This window comes from Macrobrachium rosenbergii, chromosome 37 (assembly GCF_040412425.1).
Source record: "Macrobrachium rosenbergii isolate ZJJX-2024 chromosome 37, ASM4041242v1, whole genome shotgun sequence".
NCBI classification, from domain to species: Eukaryota; Metazoa; Arthropoda; class Malacostraca; order Decapoda; family Palaemonidae; genus Macrobrachium; species Macrobrachium rosenbergii.
Window position 1 is genome coordinate 20503743 of NC_089777.1, and position 27341 is coordinate 20531083.

Below are 27341 nucleotides of genomic sequence, written 5' to 3' on the forward strand. Positions count from 1 at the left end.
TTTTTATGTCAAGTAAATGCTTCTGCCACATTAACATGATTCGTTTGAGGAAAGTCTTGATGAGAAACGTAAAGGTTTCAGTTTAACTGACGTAAGCAACATGCAAACCAAGCTTTTAAACCCGGATGTTTTGTTAGAAATCTCTTTTATTCGTTGAATACTTTCCTCTGGAAACCTGAAGAATCACGTCCGATATATTCAGTCATCCGTGAAACAGCTATTTCCTGTACAGTAAATGTGAAAGGTTCTAGAACAAATGGTCAACAGGCATTGAACTTTTATTTGCTGTAACTTTTAAATTTTGTATTTTTAGAGGCTTTATTAGATAAAATATTAAAGGCTGGTCATAAATTGTAACCGATTGGTGTAGGAATGCATTTTGTTAAACCTCTGGATGGTTTTAACCATGATAACGGGAATTAATGGGAACACGTAATACGAAAACATCCACCGAACACGTCACTTGTCACTACTTCCCGCCACAAGGGGGAGCGAAAATCTAATGTATACGAAGCTTATATCTTAAATAAAAATTCAAGAAATTATTTAAATATCTAAATAATATTTTATAATAGAAGCATATATATTATAATTTATAAATTTGCACTCAAAATAATATTAAACGAAGAACTACGTACAAATCAGACCTCAATTTTATGACAACAACAGCAGTGAAGAAGACCACAGTGAAAACCATGATGGCCGAGAAGAGAAAGAACAAGAAAAGACTTCAGGTAAATACCCGCTTCTCCCCTTACACTATAACCCCGACACGATCCCCCCACCTTCGGGCGCACCTCCGACACATCCCCAACACTTTAGAGGCCGAATAACACGATGCCAAGGGTCCTAAAAGCGCCAAAATGGCCGCTGTAGTCGAAGGGGGCGACGTACTTTCGGGAACAGCTGTTTTAGGCCTCCTGCGTCATCGCCGCCGCCGCTAGGAGCTCATACGTCATTCACGTCTCGTAGGACGTAACGGGCGGAGGAGGCCGTTGACCCCCCCTCCAGCCGTTCGTTGCAGATTCACCTTGCATAAGTCCTCGTCGTGTAGTGGTGGCGGTGGTGGTGGCTCCCTTCTGGGTGACGAGGCCGTTTGGTGGCTCCTGGGTTTCGGGGCAGGAGGAGGTCCTAGCGTCCCGGGGTTGTTTAGTCTCGTTTGGCTTCGTTTTTGTCAGCGAGCGAAGCCGTGTTCCATCCGGAAAGTGAAGATCATTGCTTAGTTCACGTTTAGAGGTGTTTAGATTACCGTTCTCCAACTGGTGGGCCTCCTTTGAACCTTTGTTCGAAGTCGCGAACCTGAAAAATCTCGAAGGCCAAGGGACGTGTTCCGTACCAAAAGTTCCATATGCTACGAAAGTGAGCCCAGATTCAAACATCCTAGCAACAGAATCAGTTTATCATAGTTTTACCTTTTTATTCATTTTAGCTGCCGTAGGCCAAAGCCTATAACCTGATCGCATAACTTAGGCGTATTCGTGAATTTCCTTCTGGGCCATCATGTCGAAGAAAAGATTACAGGTAAGACCTAAAGGGAAAGTGGTGGATACTAGATCTAACAGGCTTCGTATAATAGCTTATTTTCCCGTCTGGGCCTATAACATATGGCTTTTCTATGCTTGAATAGGGATGGGCTATTTTGCACTGAACCAGTTGTACTTTTCTACAGTTTTGTATTTTCTTGTCACATTCAGTTATTATGTCTTGCAAAATGAAGCCTAGGCTATGCTCTCTCTCTCTCTCTCTCTCTCTCTCTCTCTCTCTCTCTCTCTCTCTCTCTCTCTCTCAGGCTTTCTTGAGGAGACGGCTTGTCAGTTTTGTAGGCACTATTAATGAAATGGCTCAGAATCATATATTTAATGCAGTCAAGTGATTGCTTAGCTCAGTGATGAATGGCAGATATTCTGTTAGAAACCAGAAAAAAAAAATTCCTAACACATACAATAAACCAGGCCCCATCTTCATGAGAAATTTGTTTATTTAAACAAAGAGAATTTAAGATACTCTTTTCACTATTCGCAGGAGCTTCAACAAATTTATAAAAATTAAACATGACACACTGAAGATATGGAGGAACAAACGCTTGAAATGATTTTCTGTAAAAACTAAAAAGTTGAGAAAACATTGAAAATTTAAAGAACTGAATTCATATCTATTCAGAACAGCCTTGACACCAAAGAACAAGTTGTTCCAGAAAACTAAAAAATGGTGGCAAATTAATGGGTCTCAGTAGATGGACCTCATAGGGCTATCTATTAGCATCATATTAAACTTTTCACCAACATATACAACCTTTCAGCTTTATTATAACGCCGCATTAATTATCCAAGCAAGAATCATAATTTGACCTAGACCAATTAAAAGATGAAGCTCCCCAACCAAGGTGGTTAGTTAGATCCACTGACCGCCTCACTTCCGATGCATTTTTAGGAGACCTCTGAGCAGGACCTTTATGTTTTGAGAAATATAAAAAATAGGATAGTTTGTAATGGCTCATCCCACCTTGTTTAAGGGAATGAAATTGGCCATGTAACAACAAAATGCAAGCTGTTAGGTGTAGTACTTAGTTGGAGTATCTTTACTGTTCTGTAATTCTTTGTTGAATCTGAAGCATCGTACATAAGGTCTTAACTCGAGATGTGCTTCAGCAAATGTCATCCTGTTGGTTTTTCTGCCTGACTGTATATTGTGATGTGGGTAATAAGTTTATGGATCCAAGGTTACAGTTGTACTTTTAGTGTAATAAGCTGATGGTGTTTTTAATTTTGAAGTATATATATTTCTACATTTGCCCAGATTTTGCCTCCTCAAAATTGAACTGACAGTATACTCTGTTTTAAGTATTCCCTTAACTTCTCAAGCCTAGTTGTGAAATAGTATCGCAGAAATTGTTTTATGTATCCGATAATTCTCATTCCTAGTTATGAAATAGTATTGCTAAAATAAGTTTCGGTTTTGTAAAGGACAATCGAGAAGATTTTGTGACGTAAACTTTGGCATGTACTGATATGCTGGGCTTTTTTTACTTTTTTATTATTCTTTAACAGATGTCCAAGTGATTCTCATAGGTGAAGGACAGTCCTTACTTTCCAGGAATTCTTTAGTTTGTTGTTTTTCTGTTATAAATCATAAATTTTACTTCACTGAACTGTATTTTGTCTTCTGGGAATGCCTTAGCCATCCTATGTATGGTATTTAAATGAGTATAAGTGGGCAACAGTTCTTCTCTTATTCAAAGTTTGACATACACCAAATTTATATCTCTGACCACCTATTCAGGCATTATGATTCTTTATAGATTATCATGTGTTTATATTTTTCAATTTAGAAAATCATTTTTTAGTCATGTCAGCATTGTGTTTAATTGTAGGGTACGTGCATTTTTTGGTTCTTATATTGACTATCAGAAATAGGTTATAGCCTTACCAGATTTTAATGCTGAAATTATTTACAAACTCTGCACTCCTTGTGAGACACTGAAGACTAGATGTTAAGGTCTTGCCTGGGCTACTGGAGGGTCTCTTGCTTAAGCTTGGAATTTGTCTGTTATTTCTCACAATGCAAAGTTGCATAAACTGTCACACAAACTTACAACACTCTCTGGGCACTCATGATCAGATCTTGGTCTGAATTACATGGGCAGTGTAGGTAGGTTTATTGCCACTATCAGTGTAGTGCATGCCACACGACAGAAAGCAATGATACACTTTATAATAATGATAGTTTTGAAGGCAGGGGGGGCTAATCATTAAGCTGGTTAGGGGATGTTTTAAAGTGGTAAATGGTTCTTATACTTTTAATCAGTTTTTAAGTCAATGTTTCTATCACAGGATGTCGTGGAACCTTCGGGTCCCTATATAAAGCGCTGCACTCCCGATAAAGACGAGGTGAAATTTTTGTATTGACACAACCATTGTCATTAATTTATCTATTGCCTTTATACTTCAGCATCTGCTTTTATATCTCTTGACCGTGCGGAGATGTGTTATTGACTGTTTGCTCAGCTCAGCACTGGTCATGGCTTCAGTAGCACGAAAGCAGCAACACGATCACAAGTTTTTGTGATTCATTATTTTTTGTTGATGTTATAAAATGTCAGAGGAAGAGCTAATTTTTTTTTTTTTCTTAATTTGTTGAGTTCAGAAATCTTTTCAATTATCTCCGCATGCAGTGTGTTATTGCTTGCTGAACATAAAGTGTGGTGTTAATCACAGATATAATTATGCTACATAGTGTTTTGAATGTAGGAGATGTAAATTTGTTTTTTGATAAGAATTCCCTAGCGTTTATTTAGGCTTGCTTTCTCTTAAACAATTTGCAGTTTGCTCACTAAGGCTGTGTCCATATTCAACATTATAGCATCGAGTGGAAGGAAATGTCTTTTATTTGTTACGTTATTTTATCTGATTCTCACTTTACACACCTATTTTTTTTGTAATTTAATAAGCATGAACTTTGTGGCCCTTTCATGTGCAATACCCTTCATTGACTCGGGTTACATGCTGTGTACAAGAGGTAGCTCTTAGAGTCAACAGAATTTGTTGTAGCTCTTGTGTTGTACTGTTAAGACGAATAGGAGAAAGTCACGTGTCTCAGAGCGAGGCATTTGGGTTGGAAATGTTGCTCGGAAATGATGTAGCAGAGTAAACTCCTCAGCCATTGCAACTAAAATCTCTTACTCTTACCCACCATGTGGACTTCCTTGTCCCAGAATGTGTGTTATGTTCAGCCCATTTTGGTAACTGTGTAGGATAGCATTCTCAGATTCTAAAGATTGGAAATTTTTATGAAGAACCATAGGTACATACCACTGTATACTTAAAAACATCATTTTTCATATTTAGTTTTGTTTCCACAAATCATATTGAAGGTTAAAAGAGGCAAAGTTCACTAAAGAATTGCTGAGCAAATTGCGGAAAGCTTTTGAACTCTGGTAAAATCAAAATATGTAAATGGTGACAGAAAGCTTTTGTACTGTGATAACATCAAAAATATGTAAATGGTAACCATTTAAACTGTTTGCAATAGGCATAAGTCTTAGAAATTTTAAAAATGGTAATGGTACACGACTCAATTTTTTTCAGTTCCATTTGAATGATTAGTGATTTAAGGTGATGCTTTTCTTGCTAAATAACACAGCCAGGTGTACTTTTCCTTCTTTGTGATAATAATGAGAAACATTCATTTTCACCGAAGGATGACTAACTACTGTACAATTGTTTATCTGTTTTTATTCTCAAGAGAGGATGTGCTGCATATTATTTGATTTGATTTAAGAGTAAAGGCAGACCTTTTAGGAAAAGATTTTTTTTAGCATCGCCATGATGTTGATTGCATTTGCAGGCCTGTGGTCTAGCCGTATAGATCATTACTGAAAAGTATGTTTACATTCTACAAAAGCGAGAAAAGAATTTCGCATGGTGGATTTTGATGTTACAATTCTTTGTGAAGGTGACAGCTAATGTGACATAGTGTGATTTAGACTTCCAAAAAATTAGAATGAAGCACTGCTATGGTGTGATGGTGAAAGCTACTGTGATATATTGTGGTTTACACTTCTAAAAAATTAGAATACAGCACTGTATCCCATATCAGAACTGTGTATTTTAAGTAAATGTTTGAGCCACAAGGTAATGAAAACAATTATTTTGTGATGTATTCTTCCAAGAAATATTTTTATATAGGGAGTAATGCCAGTTGGCTGCTATTTTATGTCTAAGGTTGCGTGAATGCTGGTTAGGGGTGAGGTTTAGCGTTAGAGTTTTGTGTTTTTGTCTCAAACTTGAGTGCTCAGTCTTCACCATGGTGAAATTTACTTGCCACCTTTAACCTTCAGATGTTAGTAGGTCTGGTTTATTCCCTGTAGGATTAAGTGAAGTAACCTGAATTTCAAGCTTTTATTTTATTAGATTAGACATGCAGATTTATTTGCACCTCTCCACTGGACACAGTAGTTTTTTTTGTTACACAGATCAATACTTGACATTTTCCATATTCTTCGGAATATGCATATGATTCAGGACCAGAACTGTAAAGAGTAGGTATTTTGACACAGCTGTAAGTCATAACGATTGCGTTATTTTCATCGTTAGAAATGAAGATAGCATTTTCATTTTTAAGACTGTTAGGTGTATGTTTATCCATTTCTTACACTCCTGTCAATTTCAGGATATCCCAATCCCTGTTGAAGAAAAACCAACAAAACAGCATTATGCAGTGGCTACCTATTTGAAGAAGAACTGTCCGACGAAGAAAACAAAGTTTCTCAATCACCAGGTCAACTATTTTTATGGTAAATACCCTGTAGATTATTATTGTTGAGTTGTTACATCACAGAAGAACTGGTGCTTTTTTATCACAAAGTCATTTGTTTCTACGGTGTAAGTCTAATCTGGCATTTGCGTAAGTCATTTCAAAGTTGTATATGATTTGAATTAGTCTTTGTTTTATGTTGAAGCTCCTACCGTCAGTCTGTTTATATATTCTTTGTCCTTTAATTTTCAGCCAACAAAGCTGTTGACCTCCTCTTGGATTCGCAATGGGCAACAGGGAAAGACATTTTGTTCACGGACCGCCAGTCATGTGTTGACTATTGTAATAAGTAAGTAATGTCAACTGCTTATAATTTGAATTTGAAGGTTTATATTTACATTCAGGACTAGTGTAGTGAATCAGTTCTCAAGTATTTGGTGGAGTAAAAGTTTTGAGCAGGAGTAAAACTCAAAAACTATAAAAGACTGCAATTATTATTTAAGGGTATGTAGTTATACATTGTTGAGTAAGGGTAATTTTATTTAAGTGAATGTGCACTGAAGGTGTAACTGAGTGTATTCTTATTTCATCGTTGATAGCATGTTGTGTCTGAAAAATTGTCCGTAGTGGTTGTATCAGTCAGATTTATGCTTTTAGGCAAAATTTTTTGTAGGTACAGGAATTCATTTCATGAAGTAAAACCTTGCTTTATTTATCTTTAAGGTATGGCATAATTTTCATGTGCTGTACAGCGGGTATTTTTGAATGAATTAAAAATGTTTAGTAAGCAAAGGAGCATTTTGATTTAAGGCATACCTGTATTTTATAGAGATCATAGTTGAGTGCTTGGCATGTGTTTGGTTCAAGTGTACCCAGTTATTTTAGTTGAGAGAGAGAGAGAGAGTAGTGTTGACTCTATTTGGAGGTTTTTTGCAAGACATTAGCCTTTCACCCTAAAAAAAATATATAGAAGGAGTTTATAGCAGTTCCATTTTTCCAAGAAATGCCAGTTACTTGGGACTCCTGAATAGGCATAAGCATTACATTCAGTAGCACATGTTATTTGTCATGTAGGGGGCTAGTGTTGTCAGTGCACCTCATGCAGTGCGCTGTAGGCATTGCTTAAGGTTCTTTGCAGCCTCCCTTCGGCCTAGCTGCAACCCCTTTCATTCCTTTAATTGTACCTTGTTCATATTCTCTTGCTTCCTTCTAACTTTCTACCCTCTCCTAACAATTTTCTTATAGTGCAACTTTGAGGTTTTCCTCCTGTTACACCTTTCAAAGCTTTTTACTGGAAGTTTTCGTTTCAGTACTGAATGGCCTCATAGGTCCCAGTGCTTGGCCTTTGGCCTAAATTCTATATTCTATTCACATGTTATTTGTGCCTATACTTTACACTGATAGAAATATTCATGCAGCAAAACCTTATTTCAGATTACTAAAATTCAAGTTCTTTCATCGAGCCAAAAAGATCCCCATCACCGACAAGGACTTGAAGCCCAAGGATCTGAAGAAGAAAAAAGAGCGCGAGAAGGAAAAGGTGGAAGAAGATAAGAAAAAGAAGGATGTCGAGAAGGTAAAACCTGCTGAGAAGGAGAAGGAAAAGGAGAAGGAGAAGGAGAAGGAAAGAGAAAAAGAGGAAGAGGAGGAGGAAGAAGACAAGAGGGACAAAGAGAGCAAAGATGAGGACGACACTGCAGACAAAGATGCCAAAGATGACAAGGATGAGAAGGAGAAAGAGAAGAAGAAGAAAAAGAAGTCGAAGATTAAGCTTGACATGCACTTGGAACAGGTAAGATTTTAACACTTTTTTTCTTGCTTCGAGGCCTTTAAGTTTTGTCATTTGGTTCTTAGACTTTAGGGTTCTTCACTCTCAGTGCCATTAATTTTATGTTGACCTCAATGTAAAAAGATTCGTATTTTCGTTCTTATCAGTGGAGGGATTTTGATGAAATAGAGAGGATTTTAGTTATGCCTACCCTTTACTTTTCAGGTATTTATTGATGGAGCCGATGCCTACGTGTGGATGTATGACCCAATTCCTTTCTGGTACTACATAGCCGGTGCACTCTGTCTCTTTGGTGCCATCGCCGTTTGTCTTTTCCCATTGTGGCCTCCAAGTGTCAGGTGAGAATTCATGTTGTGTGCCATGCATAATCCTTATCACAAGATACTGGTGGTTATTTATGAATATTGAATATTTATGTGTTTTTTAAATTTTATTCGAATTGTGTAATGTTCTCACTCCTTCCCTCTTACTTACTGATGGGAGAAAAGGAAAGTTTGGCATTTTATTGGAAATTGGTTTTTATTTTTTCCTTCATATCTGCATTCCAGTATTTGCTGAACTAACTATCAAATGTTGCTTTTTAGCTTTATCCTTGATAAAATACCATAGATAATGGCCAAGGTGGTTTTGTAAAGCTAGATGCCATCATTGATATGATTAGTTGGTGTCTTCTCTTGACTGACAGCAATATTGAAGTAACAGTAATCACTTTTGATGTTTGAAGTGATGGTGCCTTTTATGATTAGCTCAAAGGATTAATGTTAGCAGTGAACCATCTTGATGCAGTTTTCCACTTCATTTGTAGCACATAGTTCTTGTGATCTAGGTCTGGGGTTGAGGATTTCAGAACCCTAAAGTGCTGAATTGAAATTATAATATTCAGTTTCCCGTGCTATTTGTCTTTAAGAACAAATCTTAGTTAACCCTTTTAAAGTCTTGGACTGTCTCTCTGGTCAGGTTAAATTCTAGTACTTTAAGAGAATGAAATTTGTTCTAACCCAGGCTTTGCAGTGCCAGGTCATCAGACCAAGCTTCCATAAATCAAATCGAATCCAGGCTTGAATATTCCCAGACAGAATTTTATTGTAAATGGTTTGTTTTCATTTTGTATGTCCGTTCTCGTAACTCGTGTGTTTCTTCTTCACTACAGAAAAGGAGTGTATTACTTGAGTGTCGCAGCTGCTGGGTTCCTGGGCGTGATATTGGGATTGGCAGTTTTGAGGTTTATTGTGTTCGTCATCATTTGGATTCTCACGATGGGTCACCACCATCTCTGGCTGCTGCCCAACCTCACCGAGGACGTGGGATTCTTCGCATCGTTTTGGCCTTTGTATCACGTAAGTACTGTATTCCTACTTACCACTTTGTCTGTGAATACTGAGTTCTCTAAGGTAAGGTACAAATGCTGTCATCTAGAACTAGTCAAGAGGGAATTTTCCTTATGATTGCCTCTATAGAGAGTTTCTTAAGTTAAATAACTAAATTAGTTCATAGTAATACTCCTGAATTAACTTCAACTTTATTAGGCTTCCCTAGTTAGAAACGCTGGTTCCGCAGTTACTTTTATTGGCAATGTAAGTTTTTTTAAGGTTAACATTACATAGAAAAATGTGTGATGACACGATTTTCGGCTGATTAAACTGTTATTGCTAGGAGGATGACTATTCTGATAGTTTTGCTACATTCATTTTTTGTAGTTTTCATAACTTAGTTGGAAGTTCTACTCCCACATTTACCTTTGTCACTTTTTTGTCTAAAAATGTCATAGATGAACAGTTTGATAGAATGTTTCCTGAATTGGCTTCATTATACCAGTCCCATATTGATAAGCTCAGAGCTTTTAATAGGTCAAGATGAGAGGTGATAATGTTAGTAAATTGTAAATGCAGCATTTACTTTTATTTAATAATATAAAATGACCATTTTAAAATTATTTTGATATATGTATCCTTTGGTTTTGACAAATTTAAGGCATAAGATTGTAGACGTTAGGAAGCAACAAGATTCTTGTCAGTAGATACTTAAAATTTCTGTGGTACTGGCAGGCTTCCAAAGGGAATCTTCGGGAACGTGGAGTGGCACGATAATTCGCTGGTGGGGAGGCTAGCCAAGTGCTAGCTCGTTTAGGTAGCGTGATTATTGGGTGCTGACTAACCTTTAGTTGTGGGTTGAGGAGTGTGTTGCTAAGGTCACAAATGCTTCCAGTGAATAGTCTAATAATGTCCCAACTGGAACCTTGTGTTCTGCATGCTTGCTTTGGAATAATTGAAGGTTGCATTGTTTAATACTGGTAGGATGTGTTTATATGTTTTCTAATCCCTTCATCCTTCGTGGATTTACTACATACTGTATTCTTTAAGTACTATACATGTGTAGGATTGCTATCGGGTTTATTAGCCACATTATGTACAATATTAAACATAACCAGTTGCCTATTTACCAAATTATATACAATACAGTACAGTACAATACATCCCTTTTAGTGAACAGTGTAGTATTAGTAATGCAGTATAGGACAAGAGAGAGAAAATACGCATATATGAACCATACCTGTATGGTACTGTGATACTATAGTATACATACAGCACATTCTTGTTGTATTTTTCACTATATTAAGTTTGTAAAACAATACCTGTTGGAAAAACATTGGGGTAATTTTAAAAATACCACTTGCCTATACATGCCCTCTTAGTCTTTCACACAATGACTATGCAACATTGAACAATATAGGTGCAAATGATGATGCAACACAAATATGCCAGTGTGGCTCTTGTTGAACAGTTGCTACAATTACACATGAAATCATATACATACCTTCTGTATGAGGAGGCAGAGTGGCTGGTCTTAGAAGTGGTGGAAGGTGAGGCCAGGATTCTGGGTTTAACCATTAGAAAGTACATTGGGATTTCTGTTTAAAATTTGCTTTTTTGTATCTTTAAAAAATTTATTTATATGATGCAGTTGTTTCATTTGCCATTTCCTTCACTTTCAGTGTTTTAAGCATTTACAACATGAATTTTAGCTCAACATCCGCAGCTTTAGCTTACAAATTTTTCTACAGAGGACATTGTATGTGGTTTGTGAGCATAAGTGTGTGACTTATAAAATTAACTTGTTACAAATATGTGTATCCAATATTGTATTGATGGTAAATCAGACTAATATGTTTGTGTATTTTTGGCCCACTAAACTTTTTTTTAGTTTTCTCTATGTTTCCAACCTACACAAGTCATTTGCAGGATGACTTGAATGGCCTTGAAACTAAAAAAAAAATATCAATTTAATTACAGATGAAAATTCTACAAGTCCAAAACAAGCAGGTCTCAAGGGTCAGTTGTGTAAATATATATATGACATTGGGGTTTTGAAATTTTGCCTTTTTAAGCGTAAAATGGCCTGATTCTTTTGCCGAGTTGAACGGCATTTGTGTGTAATGATGAAACGAATTGAGAAACAATATGTTTACCTTAAACTGCAGCTACTAAACTTTCAAAAGTGTTAAGACTACTTGACAAGAATACCTGATAACTTGAGTTTTTACCGTATTTTTCCACATTTTCAGCCATGTCAGGTTACTGTGTGTAAAAAAATTAGTAAGATTTCATCCTGGTATTTCCTAAGAAGTTCTTGTATCTGCACTGAATGTGTCACATTAGATTCTGTACGTGCAGGAGAAGGTAGCTAAGCACTCTCGCTTGTTGTCCATCACTTCGCTGCACTTTGCACTTCTCGCATCCCTTGATTTTTCAGTATGAATACCGAGGGGAGGGCTACGAAAAGAAGAAGAAGAAGAAAAAGAAGGAAGAGCATCAACCTGACCACGAACAAGAACAGGAGGATAAAAAGTCGGATGCAGAGATTGACAGTCCGGACACGGCAGCTGAGACAGACAGACCAGATACAGACGTTGACAGGTAAGACGATCACGTTCGTTACCCTCATTTGCAGGTGCTGGTCGTTACTCCAGATACTTTTGTGGTGCAGTGTGCCCTGTAAGGTGTACAGACACCACCCTACTTACGAACATTCAAAGATACAAACAAGCGGGATCGCAGATTAAAATTGTGTTCAGAGCGCTCCCCTTTGTTAAAATTTTGTTCTGTGTACCTATTCTGTACATACATTGCTGTATGTACAGTTTATTGTTTTTCAGCATGAAAAAGGATACAGTACTGTATTGACTTTGTATCATACTGTACTTAAATAGGCACGAAGGGTACAGTAACCAAACAATTCAGCATACAAACGGCCGTCCAGAACGTAACTTGTTCTTAAGTAGGGTGGTGTCTACAGTACAGTATATATATACAGTACTGATGTGGTATTCATCATGCTGTATACCTTTCCATAATACTTTTTCCTAATCTATAACTTATTAAACTGTAACTTCATGTGTTGTATCCATTATTTTTGTTAATTTCCATAACAGTCACTCATTGCTTAGAGTGTTTTATAGGCCCTGTACTTGTGAAAAATAAAGTATAAAAATGTTAGGTGGTCTCTAGTGCCACCATTGTTCATGGTGCACTGACCAGCTGCTTATTGTTATAAAATGCTGTCTTGTAACCAGATTAGTAACAGTAACAGTCTTGCTTTATTTTGCTATTTAATTTTGTTTAATCTTGAAATCAATGTGAAATTCACCTTCGTAATCACAAAAGCAATTGCACAGGCTGCTAGTTTGTTGCTCCTAAATGTTGGCGCATAAATAGCCATATTCGCATGATCACCTAAATTTTTGTGTTAACAGTTTAAAGAAATTGTAAATTTATCTGTTATTATTTAGCAGTTGATGTCACCTAGATGATTATGGTTGATTTAAGAGCTGTCACCATGTGTAGGTGTATTGTCATTTCTATAGTAAATATGTTGTCTCGCCCTTTCTATACTTTACCTTATGCTGGTCACTGAACTCTGACTTTGCATGAGATTTAAATGTATTTTTCTTAGCATGGTACATGATTTCAGTTTATACAGGCTGGAACGTTATATTTAGGTGTGTAGTAAGTAATATGAGTAAATTGTAGTCGTAAATTCAATTTGTCATGGGAAAATAAAGAGGGTTGCAAAGGAAAGCAGCCTGCAGAAAGAGACAAGTTATAGGAAAAGGTGATAAATAGATTAATATGAAGGAATAGAAAATAAAACTGGTGCACCTGAAATTCAGGAGACATCAGCAAAGAGCAGGAATGAATTTGATCTTTGCATAAATATTATCATTGACTAAGGGGTCCAATAGTATGTCAGTCTGTGGTTTTCTGTTTTATATTTACTGTTTCTGAGAGACTCATAAATCAAAATATGAAAGTTAATACCATTACTTTATTTAGTGAAATGACTAAGTACTTTTGGGCTAGAATCAAAATCTGAAAATTAATACACATACTTTATTTAGTGAAATGACCAAGTACTTTTGGGCTAGAATCAAAATATGAAAGTTAATACACATACTTTATTTAGTGAAATGACTATACCTTTGGGCTAAACTTTACTTACCAAAGGGACAGTTATTTTGTAACATATAAATCTTGAAAAAATTATTTGTAAATTATAGCTATTTAAAGTCAATGCCCAATATGGCAGGCTTGTTCCACATGAATAGGGCCTTCTTCTAAAGAATGATATAATAATAATAATAGTAAATAATAATGATAAATAATAATATTCTTTGGAAGCTTGAATTTCAAGTCGATGGCCCCTGTGGTGGGCTTGTTCCATGTGAATAGGGTTCAACTTCTGAATAATAATAATAATCCTTTTCATTTTGTATTTTCTGTTACCTTCTGTTAATTCTTTCAGAGGAATGCCACACTATTCTTTGGAAGCTTAAATTCCAAGTCAATGGTCCTTTTGGTGGGCTTGTTCCTTGTGAATAGGGTTCGTCCCCTGAATAATAATAATGATAGTAATATAATAATAATATTGGTAAATATGTGTGAATGTATGTACATAAAGTGTGACAGATGTGCGGAATACAGTAGTTGTCTGTTGTAGCTCTACAAAAATACAGCTAAGAAGGGAAAAGTCTCTTAAACTACTTACATTCTCCCCCTCGGAAAAGAGGCGAATGAACAGGGCTGAAAAATGTAAGATCTTTTCCCCTTGTTCTCTTATTCTTTCGTTTCTTCTGGGTTTTCAATTGATCGATAGATTTTAACACCTTATGGACGAATTTCTGTTATTGAGTGGGTAGATGAGAGAGGGCTGTTGCAAAGGTTTACCACCTACAACAAAAAATTTTGTATTTTGACAATGACATGAAAAATTATAACTGACAATAGATAAACATTTATAATAGCAATAACAACAGCAAAGAATAATCATATAATAATAATAATAATAATAAAAATACACCCTCAAATGTAAGACTAGTCCAAAATTGTCCAGATTTTCTACAGAAAAGATTACCAAAACACCAGGTAATATTACAGGCAACAAAGATGAGATACCATTAAGAATCAACTTGAATCAACAGTTTATTCCCCTGCACTGCCAAGCCAAGGAATTGTACTAACTCTACAGAGAAATTCAAAGCAAGGATGGGTCATTATAAATAGTATTACGAGTGGAACTGCAGAAAGTAACAGATCATGAATTATGACAAAAAGAGAGGGTATGTTTGAAATTATTGTAATGGTGTGATTACCTAACCTAACATATGAGAAAGTTTGATTATAATACAAAATGTGGTGCATGAAATATATTCAAACTTAGACAAGAATAAGAGTTGTAAATTGTAGCTCTCTGTAACAATCATTCCCAGTCAGCAGTTATTTATGAAATGTAGTTTGACATTATGGTGGACAGTCTTCATACCCTACCAAGGAAGCGTGTAAATTCTCTAATTTTGTCCTTTCTACATTCTGTGTGACCAGCTTTGATATGTAAAATGCAGCATGATAGTACAGTATTTTGAAGGTGATTTTTTAAGTCATAGACTGATTGGTGGTTGGTTTTTTAACTGATGAATTGTACTGTTTCCATCAAAATGTTTTCTTTTGTGTTGCAGAGTTGTTACTGAAGAGCAGACTGCTGCCAGTGAAACAGAATCTGAGAATTCAAACTCGCAGACGTTTGAGATGGTGGAAAGAGAAGACGTGGATACACTCAACTTGGAAAATGTGGAAGAGAAGGAGACGGCCGAGCCGAAAGGCTCGGGCGTCGAAGAAATAAAACTCGATAAGCAGAGTACAATAAACGATGACTCGAGTTAATTTTAGATTTAAGTTGGTTTTATATATATAGATGCTTACTTACTTGGATGTGATAGAAAATTAAAGCATAGTTAGTGTTATGCAAAATCATAAACGATCATCGACGTATATCATTTCAGTCATGTTTAGAGAGTACATTTCAATTTGCAAGAGTTGAGAGATCTGTTAGCTATAAGAAAGGCTCTCGAGGAAAATTTCTGTAATAATCGTTTTTATATCAATTTTTTTAAGTAATTTGAGTATTGAGACTTGCACAAATAAACAAAATTATCGGTTAATGTAAGCATTGTGCAAAACTAGAAAACTAGACATTTAATTTCTCATAGCTGTAGTTCATCTTACTGAATTAAGATTACAGGTATGTTCATGTGGTATGTTTATAATTTTTTTTTTTTTTTTGTACTTTTCACTTAATTGATAAGAGTTTTTGCATAATATATTTTGATAAGATTTGCAATACTGTAACCTCAGTGGACATGTGGTAATTTTTCTTAATTTATATTAGTGACCCTTTATTAAGGTCTTTTGAATCTGTTAACACTATATTGACAGCCTTGGTAAAGTGATTATTGCAGTACCGCTGAAATAATGTTATACTATGTATAATTTGTCAGTCATAGAGGGTCTTATTCCATTTACATTATTTTGTGCGACACACAAATTGTACCACGCAAAAGATCTTGCGGCTTTCGTTGCGTTGACTTGTGAATTTGACTTTTCGCAATTTTCCAATTCTTTCGAGCTGAAGGTAACAAAGGAAACACTGGAATATTAATGTATTGCAATTATGGGGACTTAGCTGTAACTTTGAGACATGGCTAATTGTATGAGTTTATCATTTTTTAGTTATGATTATTTCCTGAAGTATACTCTAGCTGTTCCTAATCCAAATGACAATTAGAAAGCACATTTTTATAGGAAATTTTTCCAAGAATATTAATAATGTATAGCTTTTATACATGGCAAAGTATCTCAGTTTCTGGTGACAGGTGACTACCAGTTCTGCTGGTCTGAAAAGGAAGCATTGTTGTTTTAACCAAATAAGACTGATCTTATAAATGGAAAATGGCTTGTCCGAGTCTGTCACCATAGTGTTAACACAGCATTATCGTATGCAAGGTTTGGGCATTCAGGAGGGTAAATAAAAGTCGTGGTTCTAAAGCTACATGTAATTGTCCTAATACTCTAAATTTAAAATTTTCACATCTCCTGTTGCATGTAATCATCATTTGAAGTAAAATATTTTTTTTTTGTTAATCTGTGTTTTGCCAACCTATACACAGTCATTTCAAAAACGCTTGAATTTTGGCGTAACTGTTTGTCGAGTCCGTAGATAAGGTGGATGGGAAATTACACACCTTCACATTCTCCTCTTTGCAGCTTGCTAAACACATCATGAAGCATTTTGTTGCAGAGTGCAGCATAGGGGTTCATCTGAACAAGCTGTAAAACAAGTGATGATGAATTCTGGTAGAGTAACTTGTATATTTATCGTAGATGTTTTATGTTTTACTAGATCAATTTCATGGATTAAAATACAAAATGACTTTTAACTGTATACAACATAGCTACAGGCCAGAGATAAAACTACAGTAAATTGAATTCAGTCAGTCAAATCTTAAATGTCCATTAATGTTAAAGGAAAATCTTGTCATTTTGTGGCAGATGTGACCATCATCTGAAAAACAGTTCTATAAACAAAGCAAAAATGCTTAAGTTTAATGCCATAGTTTACTGAATAAAAAATATTTAAAGATGCAAGGACTGGAGCAGGCAAAAGTTGAGCTATGTATGCATACCAGGTTAGTGTGCCATATCTACTGTATATAAAGGGTATTAAACAGTTGTCATTTTGTAAGATGGTAATGTTAATATATTGTGATGAGGTAGACAAGCATAGGTCAAATGTGTATTTCCATGCACTGTGGTTACGTAGTTTAATTAGACCACTTAGATTCAAACAAAGCTGCTGCTGATTTTGAACTACAGCTGAGGTAATATTTGTTAATCTACAAGAATCAAAATATCTTTGATCTTTATTTCAAAGTATTTTAGATATCAAATTGTTTTACGTCCCTTTTCCCCATGAATTCTATTGCATAGAGTAGCTATGGGGGAGTGGCAGTAAATATGAGGTTAATATAAAGAGTTGGCTCACCTGAGCTTTAGCAAACTCTGAACCCAAATTCGCTGCTTCTTGGAAGTCGCCACGCGCTGACTCTTCTCTGTCCTGTAGTCGGTGGATCATGGCACGTTGTGTGTAGGCTTGACAGGCGGCTCGGCCCTTACTTCCGGAGAGTGTTATGGCTTTGTTGAGGTCAGCCATTGCATCTGCAAGAGGTAAGCAATTGCAAACCATTTGCTGCTAAATCCAACTTTCTATATTATTCCTAAAAGCTCAAAAACTTGAAAAAGTTTTACTCCCCACTTACCTACCACAGCGTTGTAATAAAAGCCGTCCAATTCATTACTTTACAAGGATATCCCCACCCTGTTATGGTTAGTGCTGAAGTAGATTAACTTCATCCATATTGAAGGAGATCACTTGGTACATTCAGACATGTATTGCATTCTGTGTACCTGCAGTGCAACACGCAACTAGTTCACAAAGCGTACGTAACATTTCCCGTTAAGGATAAGTATTCTGATAACATGGTAAATATCTTGCCTTCAATTTTTCCTTGTAGTCTCAGCGCCTGCGCTCTGTTGTTGTAACCAGAAGCTCTTGTAGGAGCTGCATCAATAGCTTTTGAAAAGAACTTGATTGCACCCTCCACATCCCCTGCCTCCGCTGCTTTTACGCCTTCAAGTTCCAGAGCCTTTGCTTCTTGGCATTCTGGGCTGTCGTCATCAGCATCTGGAGAAGATAAAGTACACAGGATAATTCCCTGGTTGGTATGAAGTTTAAAAGTCCGGCAAAACATGTTGAACCTTTCATGAAAGACTGAATTGTTACGTTACAGGAGTCAGAGTGCAAATTATCAACGAAACATTTTGGTAAATTCAGTTAATGTATGTGTCGAGAAGATGTTAAAGCTGCTTCACAAAATTAAAATTCACCGGATGGAGAGCCTGTCCAGATCTTTTTCCACCCTGTCTCCGTGATTTTTTTTTTTTTTTGGAACACTTATTTCTGTCCGTTCACTTGCATACCTACTGTATTGTTTATCTGACGGTACTGCTATTCTGCCCTTATGAGCTGCCAAAACCAGGCAATAGGGTGTTGCATAAATCAAAAGAAATATTCAGTTTTTAATTCATATTTCCTGTTACTAAGGGCCAGGTGTTTACTGCAGAGAAAAATCTGACCTGATTAGTATCAGGAATAGTGATATAAACAGCATGATTGCCAAAGTGAACTTGACGATTTTAATGACGAACCTTTTTAACCATGAGGATGTAAAGACTCAGGCAAAAAAGAAAGGATGCCTCTTCAGAGCTTAAAAGTGAAGTGGATAAAAGACTACATAAAAATTCATGACTGCCACTTGCCCTAAAAAGGGCTGCAGATCATCTTGAACAGAGCTTTAAACAGGGAAGCACTATTGCTTCAAGATGGACGTAAGGACCCTGTTTTGTCAGAGAAATTGTATGTATGGCATATCTCACCCCACATTAAGCAAGTTATCATTCAGTTATATTTCCAAAAAAAACAGGATTCTTCTTACCTTTAAGTTCAGCTGGGATATCTTCTTCATAGACGCACTCGCCAACGGGCAGAAGAGGATTGAAGATGGAGTTGAGAATTGCTCTGTCAGATGCTGAAGTCATCTTAGCTGCTGCGTTGAATAATGACAAGGAATGAATGGTCAAAATATGAGCCAGGTTTTTGGAGCTTATAACCATTTCTTGTATGGTAACGTAAGATAATCTATTAACACGGGAAAATCTCAAATTAAATGCTTTTCATTAGGTAATGATGACATGTATAAATTAAGTCATCTATGAGGTACAATAAATGACAACTAGTTTGAGGCTTCATCGTACTCTGGGTCGCATGTTAATGATTCCTGACTGATTAGATTTGGGTAGGCAAACTTTAGTAATACCTCAAATTAATATCGTAGGTTGTACACTTTACAACACTACGCGTCACTTGTTTCTCGTTACCTAGGACACAAATATATTCACCCCATCTCAAAAGCCTGAAGGGCATCTGTGTTCCTCAAGATGTTAATCGTCATCCTATTCCTAATTCATTTAGTTCCTCGTATCTGTCCAAGCAATGTTTTGTTTTCCAAAACAGCTCCTCTTAAAACGAATGTGGATGAGATATATGAAAAGTCCAGAAGCATTCGAGAAGAAATTATGACATTTATTCAGAAACAGTTATGAAACAAGATACACAGGAACTAGAATGGGACGAGCTTGACTGATAGACCAAGTAAGGCCCAGTAAGATCTCTAAGAATAACCAACCACAGAGACCTGAGAGAGCTACAGTAATGTGGGCATTGGTACGTGATAAGAATGTGAGATAAAGGTTTGGGCACCAACGTTGGGAAATACCCAGCCGATTGAGCACGGTAGGAATTTGAATAGTTACTGCATGCAAGGAAAATGATAAGTACAAAGAAGAAACTTAACAACGCGAAGAAAAAAAACTAAAATATCTATGAAGTTATTGTTCAAGAACTAAACACTTTTACAGGTGGTCTATAGCCGTAGCCCACTGTAATTTGAGCTCATGAGATTGACAAGTAAGTGCTCTTATGCTCAGTAGAATAGATTAAAAGAATTCTCGGTATTGTGATCTGATTGTCTTAAAATATTTTTATAATTAAACACATTATTAAAATGTTAAAAACGCTTATTATTAAAAATGTACATGTAATGCAGAATAAGCAGCTCCAATAAATTAACGCGCCAAACGAACTTCCAAATTAGATACCTACGTGCAGAGAGAAGAGAGAGAGAGAGAGAGAGAGAGAGAGAGAGAGAGAGAGAGAGAGAGAGAACATGTGCAAGGCAGCGAAACAAAGTTGCTTCATCAATGTTAAGACACCTTCAAAGACGCAAACGTCATAAGAAAACAGAGAAAAGGGAGGCTGGTAGGAGGACTTATTTGTTGTGGTGGGGACTGGCATCGCTAATCAAGGTCAGCTGCTCGCTTCACCACCCTAAACCAGGTAGCTGGATAAGTAGGCGAGAGAAGAAATTATGCAACCTTTTTTTATTTTTTTGAAAGGTATTTGCTACAATGATTTGCAGAGTTTTCTCCCTAATCAACTGCTACTTTTTTTTAACGAAATTGGGTATAACATTGACTCAACTTAAATGTACGAACGATATACAGTAACAGCATATACGTTTTAAAGAACTTTACCCGCAGTGCGTTTTTCCAACAGGCCTGAAAAACTTTACGGCACAACAACAGTAATACTATCCGAACTAAACTGTAAATATTTAATATTTTCAGTGATTTCCGCTAAATATTCACTATAAAGTTACATAACCCATATATAACACACGGTAAACTTACCTGGCATCTAAACATCGAATCTCAGATAGGCGAAATTGAAAACCATTGTCCGTATATAGACCTTGGTCTGTGCTTGCGTAGTTATCTACGTAGCTTAAAAATGACAAAAAATTTGCAGTAATCTACGCCTTTAAAAGTAACCTGTACTATCAAAGTTTCAAATAACTGTTTACGAAATCGTATACTCCATTTACCTGGTCTTGAGTTCCGTGGTGTATCTCCCTGTCCGTGCCTCAGAATTTAGTTATAAACACTGATTGGCCAGGTGACTTTCAAGACGGACCACCTTGAGAATGCGTGTCCAGTCAAGCTGACTAGTGACTACTGAGTACTGCCCTGCCCATTTTTCTCTTGCCCAGAGGGCACATTGGGGCCTGACGGGAGAAGGAGGTTGGTCTACGGTCTGAGGAGACATTTCCATAAGGAAGTGCAAATCCTTTAAAGCGAGGATGAGGTAAAACAAGGATCTATGTAAATGATGTGCTGTACAGTGGGCTATATGGACAGATAAAGTCAATTATATCATTAAGCAAAAACTTAACCCAGTTAAGGAATATTGTTGTTGAATCCTTGATGACGTAATATACCCAGCGCGTAAGAAAATGCCACAAGTAATTGTTATAGATTGGGATAACTTACGAAATGCACAATTGGCACTAAAACAAGAAAATCATTGATAATGATGAACATTATATGGAAGAGATTGAAAGAAAGATGCAGTAGAAAATAATGAAAGGCACAAGTACCTAAGATAATTTTATTCGTAGGGAGAAAGCGGGGTACGGATTACAGAGAAAAGATACAGAAAGAATTGAATATGTGCTCCTAGAAATGAGGACTCATGGAAACATAAGCAGAGCTAGAATCAGTGCGTAGTGAATGAAGCAAAAATTATATGAAACCGTTTTCTGCCAAACAAAACTTGCCGACATTGAAACGTAGAATATGAATATATATATATATATATATATATATATATATATATATATATATATATATATATATATATATTATATATATATATATATATAAATTATAAATATATATAATATATATATATATATATATATATATATATATAACATTTGTGTATGTGTGTGAATTCAAAATACGAAGCATGTTGATTTTGAGTGCTGAATACGGCTTGATTGCTGAAACAGGCATATGGTCAATGTCTTGCAGAGTACAATGTTAGAAAGTAATGCGGTTTTATATCATTATGTATTAAAAAGAGAGAGAGAGATAAAACGATGAAGTGAACATTGTCTAAAGAAACATTGTTGTTGAATATTGTGGGAGTGGCAAGATGGCAATCCCACGGTGACACTCGCCAGCCATTGAAACACAGATGTGATCCCCACCGGAACCAAAACAAACATACAGACGTAAGGCCAGCATGGCTGCCTCAATACGGTTTAATGTCTTAAATAAGCAGTGTCTTGTGATAACAAGCAATTTATATCGACATTTTAGCGTCTGCAGAATCAACCGTTCGCCGAGAGGCATTGCAGTTAGTGAGAGAAGAAGGAATATATTGGTGGAAGATGGAGTGTCGCACCTTGGACCTCCCCTTACCACAGGGGAAGAGGGACAGGTCCCCCCGGTGTCCGCTAAAATGCCTCCCCCTAAATCATCTCCATTTAAAGACACCAGATCGATCGACAGCGTCGATCCCGTGATTTTAAAGTACGTGAGTTTGTTGGAGGATATGAAAGGCGAGACGCCCCAGGAGAAGGTCCACACCACCAACTTCGGGATGATTCGGTTCGATGACGACAACGTCCCCAGGGTGCACGGTCAGTTCGATACCCTGGATGGGCCTGATAGGACGGCTATATTCGAAAAAGAGACTATGAATGGAGATATTGATGTTCCTACACCTGGTGAAATTCATAATAGCCCTACAGTTCCGGCAAGATCTGGCTGTTGACCCCATGCCGCAGGACTCGGCCGTTAAGCAGAACCTTGAAACTTCGGCAGCGCCAACTGAGAAAACCTCTTTGACCGAAAGCGAAAGAGTCTTCGACGAGCTTTTTGGGGGTCCTGATGACGTTCCTAGCAGCCCCAAGCCTAAGGCAGTAGAATCAATTAATGTTCTGAGGCCTCAAACAGAGCACGATGACAATTCCCACAAGAGGAAGGAGATTCCTGATAGGCCAGTGCGTGATACAGGATTTATTGATGAGCAGTTTTTTGGCAATGGAATCTTACAGAGAGAGGCTAATGTTAATGATGGGAATGCTAATTTTGATACTATAAAGAGAGATGGATATCGTGGTCCAATACCTGTTGCTCAGGATTTAGGCTCCACGAAGCAATTTAAATTTCATCGATGAAACTTACTTCAAGCCGTCGTTGGATGCAATCAAAGAAAACCGCAGACCTTCCATTGAATTCTCTGAAATTAAGGAAGAATTGGAAAATGCATTCTCTGATATGTCCAATTTAGAGTCATCAAAAGCCCACAAGGAAGATGACGTAAAAGCACAATTGAATTTAACTCGTCAGCAGAATACTTCGAATATGGCTCTAAGTTATCTTGGTTTGGATAGTGAAACAGAGTCACCCCTAAAATTACATCCCCAGAAAACAAAAAAGCAAGAGAGTCAACCCACGAAAGAGCCTCCCCCGACAACAGCCTACGATTTCGTAATCAAGAAAAGAAGAGAGATCCACGACAGCAAATTTGGATTCAGCGAGAGTGAATCGCCGACGTCTAAAGGCTATGAAAAAATTCTAAGTTTAGTCAACGAGAAAACGGTACATTCTTGTACGCGGATGGAAATGTTGTCTTTGTTGAAGAGCAGCATTATTTATGATGCAAGTAGGTAACTTAATGGGCAGGGTTCTCACTTGTATTATTACAGTACTTCTGCTCCCAGTTTTTGGTTTTCTGTCTTTCATTCCATACAATAGAAGTTTAGAAGTTTTGGTAAATCGCAAAGGTTCTTCAGCATATTTTGACATATGTAAATCAAATCTTATCAGTATAGAGCATGTTGAGAGAAGTTAAAGTACATTACTCTTAAGATATTTTGGGAAATCTAAGAATATAGAAATAAACTACAATTCATATAGCTAGTTTTAAGTTCAGTGAATTCTAATAAGTTTAGTTATATACAACCTAATGTATTATTAGGGTGTATTATGCATGGGTTAAGTGCTATAGCATATCATGCTTATAAAGTATTAAGATCATCTTCATCATTCAATATTTTTACATTGGGTTTATGTTACATGTCGGACAATTGAGTTCCTGTACTTTTGTCTAAATTTCAGCTTCATCAATACTCTTCACCTTGATATATTTATGCAATCAAGACCAGCCTGGTATATTTTTCAGTCTCAGAACTTTGTATCTCAGAATTATCTGTGGTATCAAGATTTCATTCCTTTTCAGATGACATTGTTGGGTTATACAAGCCGTACGGAGTAACTATGCATGAGGGGACATCAAGTGCACACCACACACTGGAGCATTATTTACCTGAGCTTGCAGGACATTTAAATGCTGAGGAGCTTCATATGGTTCATAGGCTAGATGCCAAAACAACAGGTAATGCATATTTCTTTGCTCTCATTGAAGAACGAAACCCTACTGTATTAAATAAAGTTTCAGTTTTCCTTGTATCACAGTTTTTGTGGTTTTATGTATTTATTTATGGATGTTATTAACACACTTATTCTGTTGTTTGGGTCTTGATAAATTTTGTAATAAGATAATCTGTGCTTAGGTCTTGTTATAATTACATTAATGTGTTGCTAAAATATGTTTTATACTGTATATATTAAAATTTACTCTATTGTATATCAGTTTTAAATTTTCATTAAAGAAACCAATATATATGGACTTTGAAATGTAATTAATTTGTTTTCAATTCTAGAAGGAAAAAATTAAAGTGTTTACTTTGTCCTTCATCATTTGATGAATCTGTTTTTTGATGAGTGTTTATGTACATTCATTGTTTTTTATTGTTCTCGAATATTTACAGGTGTATTGATCTTGGCTCGCACTCCATCCATGGCCTCCTCTCTGAAAGATATGTTCAAAGAACAAAAAATCAAGAAAACATACTGGGCGATTACCAAGGGAATTCCAAGTCCTTTATATGGTATGTAAATCATGAATTAATTTTACATTGATTTTAATCATGCATTTATTGTGAGTTGTGTTAATGGAATGTTATTAGCCTTTTTGATATTGATTTGTGTTACAGCATTTATAACGTGGTTGTCTGAGCACATCACTAATTTCATTAGTTAAAACCTTGTAGTGTAAACAATTGTTTGATACCATATTTTAAGATATAAATACTATGCTAATAAATGTCACTTCAGTACTCTGATTCATGAAGTGGTTATCTTGATTGCCTTACTTGCTATTGGAAACTGAGTTTTGTGGGCTAGCCTGCTCTGCCCTCAGACATTCACCAATTTAAGGTGAATGACAGTGTACTAAATTGCTTATTATTGCTGTAGCCTTTTATTAAAATATTTCCTTACAACAAGTACTTCTTCATACCTTAAGGCATGGGATGATATCAAAAGAAGTACCTCTTAGCTTTTCCCATGAGCCATATGTTTAGATAGCTGAAAAACTTGATAAAATTAAATCTTACCAATTATAAAACCTTTTTGTTTAAGCCTTTTGTATATATAAGCAAAAAACTGCAGATAAAAAATTTTTGAATATTTGGGAAATATATTGAATTGCTTCATTTTCATAAGGCATCCAGGTGTTATTGTAAGCAAATGCTGTCAAACCTAGGCTACCAAGATACCATAAGCCATGAAGCCTACAACATAAAGTCATGAGTATATTAGATAGCCAATAGTTACACAGTTTCCCCTTACAAGAATACATTAACCAGTTGTAACATATTCATTGTGAAATCCCAATACTGATTTGTTACCACTCTTCAGGAACTATCGATATACCTATAGCAGAAGGATCAATAAATAAGAAGTATCGAATGGTTTTGAGACCAGATGTAGCTGGTTTCCGTGGATCCACAGACAAATGCCATCGAGCTATAACTGAATATCGCGTGAGTTTTCGTCTGCTTTGTTTTTTCTGTACAGTATTTATATTCATATGCATCTTGCTTATCAGAGTATAGTGTGCAATAATTGGTTTTTCATCTGGCTGGCGTAGCCTTTACTGTATTTATACTCATATGCATTTTGTTTATCAGTTTATATGTGTAATACTTGGTTTTTCATCTGGTTGGCATAGTCTTTCTGCATTGGGGTTAGAAAGTAATTTACAAGTATCCTAATCCATATGGATGGAAAAACATGCTTTAAAGACCTAGGAAATTGATATTTCAGGTACTTGGTAAAAATGTGAACTCTGCCTGGGTAGAAGTGAAGCCCATAACAGGAGTAAAGCATCAAATTCGTGTGCATCTTGGCTTTGGTCTGTCCTGTCCTGTCCTTGGAGATCATAAATACTCAAACTTGAAGAAGCTGGTCCCTCAGGTAAGGCCCATTTCTGTATTGGTAAATTCACCATACGAATAATAACTTATAAAGATGTGATACAGACTTCTCTAGGTGTTTTAAGTTTTTTTTTGTTTAAGGGGTTTACCAGAGTCCTTTCATCATTTCACTAGGGCAAGCCTTAACACAGTTTTCAGGGTAAGCTATGCAATAATTCTAATGACAGTAACACCTCATGGCTGTTTGTTCATCCCAAAATTATTTTCAAATTTTTCTTGTTAATAAAAGGCTAGAGAGGCTATTTGTAAAGTATAGTTGAGTATATGATATCATTGCATAAAAATGCTAATGTCAAAAGAATTTTCTACGTACAGAACTTGAGTATGTGCCACAGCTACTATTTTCGAAGTTCATTCCTCTTTTGAAAGTGCTGTAATGTATTTTGTGTTATATTCAAGTTTGTTATTTAATTATATGTACAGTGATGTAATTTTATAGTTATTACCAAGCTCTTCATGTGTCTTGCAGAAACTTCCAGGAGATATGCTACACCGACTCAAGCTCGAGCAGAGCAAAGTGAGAAGCCTCCCCACCTACCTCCACAGTCGATGCATACTCGTTCCAGAAATTGTCAAAGGGAGGAATGTTGTTATACAAGCTAAGATTCCAGCTTTCTTCAATAAAACACTCTCTGCTCTTAAGTTAAATACCACTAAAAATAAAGTAAGATATGATGGGTCAAGATGTATAGATCAGTAACTATTGGTAAAAATTTAAAAACTGTTTTCTTTATGAGGTGTGAGTTGCATTTTTATATATCAGTATGTATGACATCTGCCTCTCACTCCACTCTCGTGTTACTTACAAGGCCAGTTATATTATTCAGGTGGTCCTCTATGTACTGATGATAAGTACAGTATCTCAAAATGAAGGATATTATATTTACAGAGGTTTTAGTCAACGTTTGATTAAATATCATAGTTAAACTAAATCATGTAGTGCACATCTCTTGAGAGTAGTGTTTATTGTTGATGTAAATATAGCAAGTCTGAAGATGTAAAGTTTAGTAGACCAATTTGTATATACTGTAGTATTGTTATTTTAGAATTTTTTGTATATTTTTATAATAAAGTAATGATTTAACATCACAGAAATTTTATTTT

At 36.1% G+C, this 27341-nt stretch overlaps 3 protein-coding genes across 5 annotated transcripts; 2 read left to right on the forward strand and 1 right to left on the reverse strand.

The window, feature by feature from the left end:
• Nucleotides 1-606: 606 nt before the first annotated feature.
• Trp1 (translocation protein 1) lies at nucleotides 607-16512 on the forward strand. 2 transcript variants are annotated; one of them, XM_067081704.1, is made up of 8 exons: nucleotides 607-734; nucleotides 6169-6292; nucleotides 6505-6601; nucleotides 7687-8044; nucleotides 8246-8379; nucleotides 9192-9378; nucleotides 11792-11955; nucleotides 15051-16512. In XM_067081704.1, exons 1-8 carry the CDS (start codon nucleotides 657-659, stop codon nucleotides 15253-15255), a joined length of 1347 nt encoding a protein of 448 aa, XP_066937805.1. In that variant the 5' UTR covers nucleotides 607-656; the 3' UTR covers nucleotides 15256-16512. The 2 variants fall into 2 exon arrangements, with proteins under 2 accessions (XP_066937805.1, XP_066937806.1); XM_067081705.1 differs by having other exon boundaries at nucleotides 713-1521.
• LOC136825397 (tetratricopeptide repeat protein 36 homolog) lies at nucleotides 16410-21136 on the reverse strand. 2 transcript variants are annotated; one of them, XM_067081707.1, is made up of 5 exons: nucleotides 20931-21136; nucleotides 18924-19034; nucleotides 17924-18112; nucleotides 17414-17586; nucleotides 16410-16698 (listed from the first exon to the last, which is right to left on the reverse strand). In XM_067081707.1, exons 2-5 carry the CDS (start codon nucleotides 19024-19026, stop codon nucleotides 16606-16608), a joined length of 558 nt encoding a protein of 185 aa, XP_066937808.1. In that variant the 5' UTR covers nucleotides 19027-19034; nucleotides 20931-21136; the 3' UTR covers nucleotides 16410-16605. The 2 variants fall into 2 exon arrangements, with proteins under 2 accessions (XP_066937808.1, XP_066937807.1); XM_067081706.1 differs by lacking the exon at nucleotides 20931-21136 and adding an exon at nucleotides 20260-20382.
• A 937-nt stretch (nucleotides 21137-22073) lies between these two features.
• Nucleotides 22074-27321, forward strand: LOC136825179 (uncharacterized). Its single transcript, XM_067081205.1, has 8 exons — nucleotides 22074-22664; nucleotides 22717-22895; nucleotides 23041-23560; nucleotides 24137-24292; nucleotides 24729-24848; nucleotides 25660-25784; nucleotides 26068-26217; nucleotides 26707-27321. Exons 1-8 carry the CDS (start codon nucleotides 22133-22135, stop codon nucleotides 26935-26937), a joined length of 2013 nt encoding a protein of 670 aa, XP_066937306.1. The 5' UTR covers nucleotides 22074-22132; the 3' UTR covers nucleotides 26938-27321.
• Nucleotides 27322-27341: the final 20 nt, after the last annotated feature.

What these genes read in the sequence shown, in the direction of transcription:
- LOC136825397 (XM_067081706.1), bottom strand. Translation starts at nt 20,341, where the DNA reads ATGCCAGTCCCCACCACAACAAATAAGTCCTCCTACCAGCCTCCCTTT. An exon ending in TATCCCAGCTGAACTTAAAG is followed by an intron (nt 18,113 to 18,923) that starts GTAAGAAGAATC and finishes TATCTTCTCCAG; the next exon opens with ATGCTGATGACGACAGCCCA. An exon ending in ACTACAAGGAAAAATTGAAG is followed by an intron (nt 17,587 to 17,923) that starts GCAAGATATTTA and finishes TACCTCTTGCAG; the next exon opens with ATGCAATGGCTGACCTCAAC.
- Trp1 (XM_067081704.1), top strand. Translation starts at nt 657, where the DNA reads ATGACAACAACAGCAGTGAAGAAGACCACAGTGAAAACCATGATGGCC. An exon ending in CCAGGTCAACTATTTTTATG is followed by an intron (nt 6,293 to 6,504) that starts GTAAATACCCTG and finishes TTTAATTTTCAG; the next exon opens with CCAACAAAGCTGTTGACCTC. An exon ending in CGTTTTGGCCTTTGTATCAC is followed by an intron (nt 9,379 to 11,791) that starts GTAAGTACTGTA and finishes TTGATTTTTCAG; the next exon opens with TATGAATACCGAGGGGAGGG.
- LOC136825179 (XM_067081205.1), top strand. Translation starts at nt 22,133, where the DNA reads ATGGCTGCCTCAATACGGTTTAATGTCTTAAATAAGCAGTGTCTTGTG. An exon ending in TCCGGCAAGATCTGGCTGTT is followed by an intron (nt 22,665 to 22,716) that starts GACCCCATGCCG and finishes AAACTTCGGCAG; the next exon opens with CGCCAACTGAGAAAACCTCT. An exon ending in AATTCCAAGTCCTTTATATG is followed by an intron (nt 24,849 to 25,659) that starts GTATGTAAATCA and finishes ACCACTCTTCAG; the next exon opens with GAACTATCGATATACCTATA.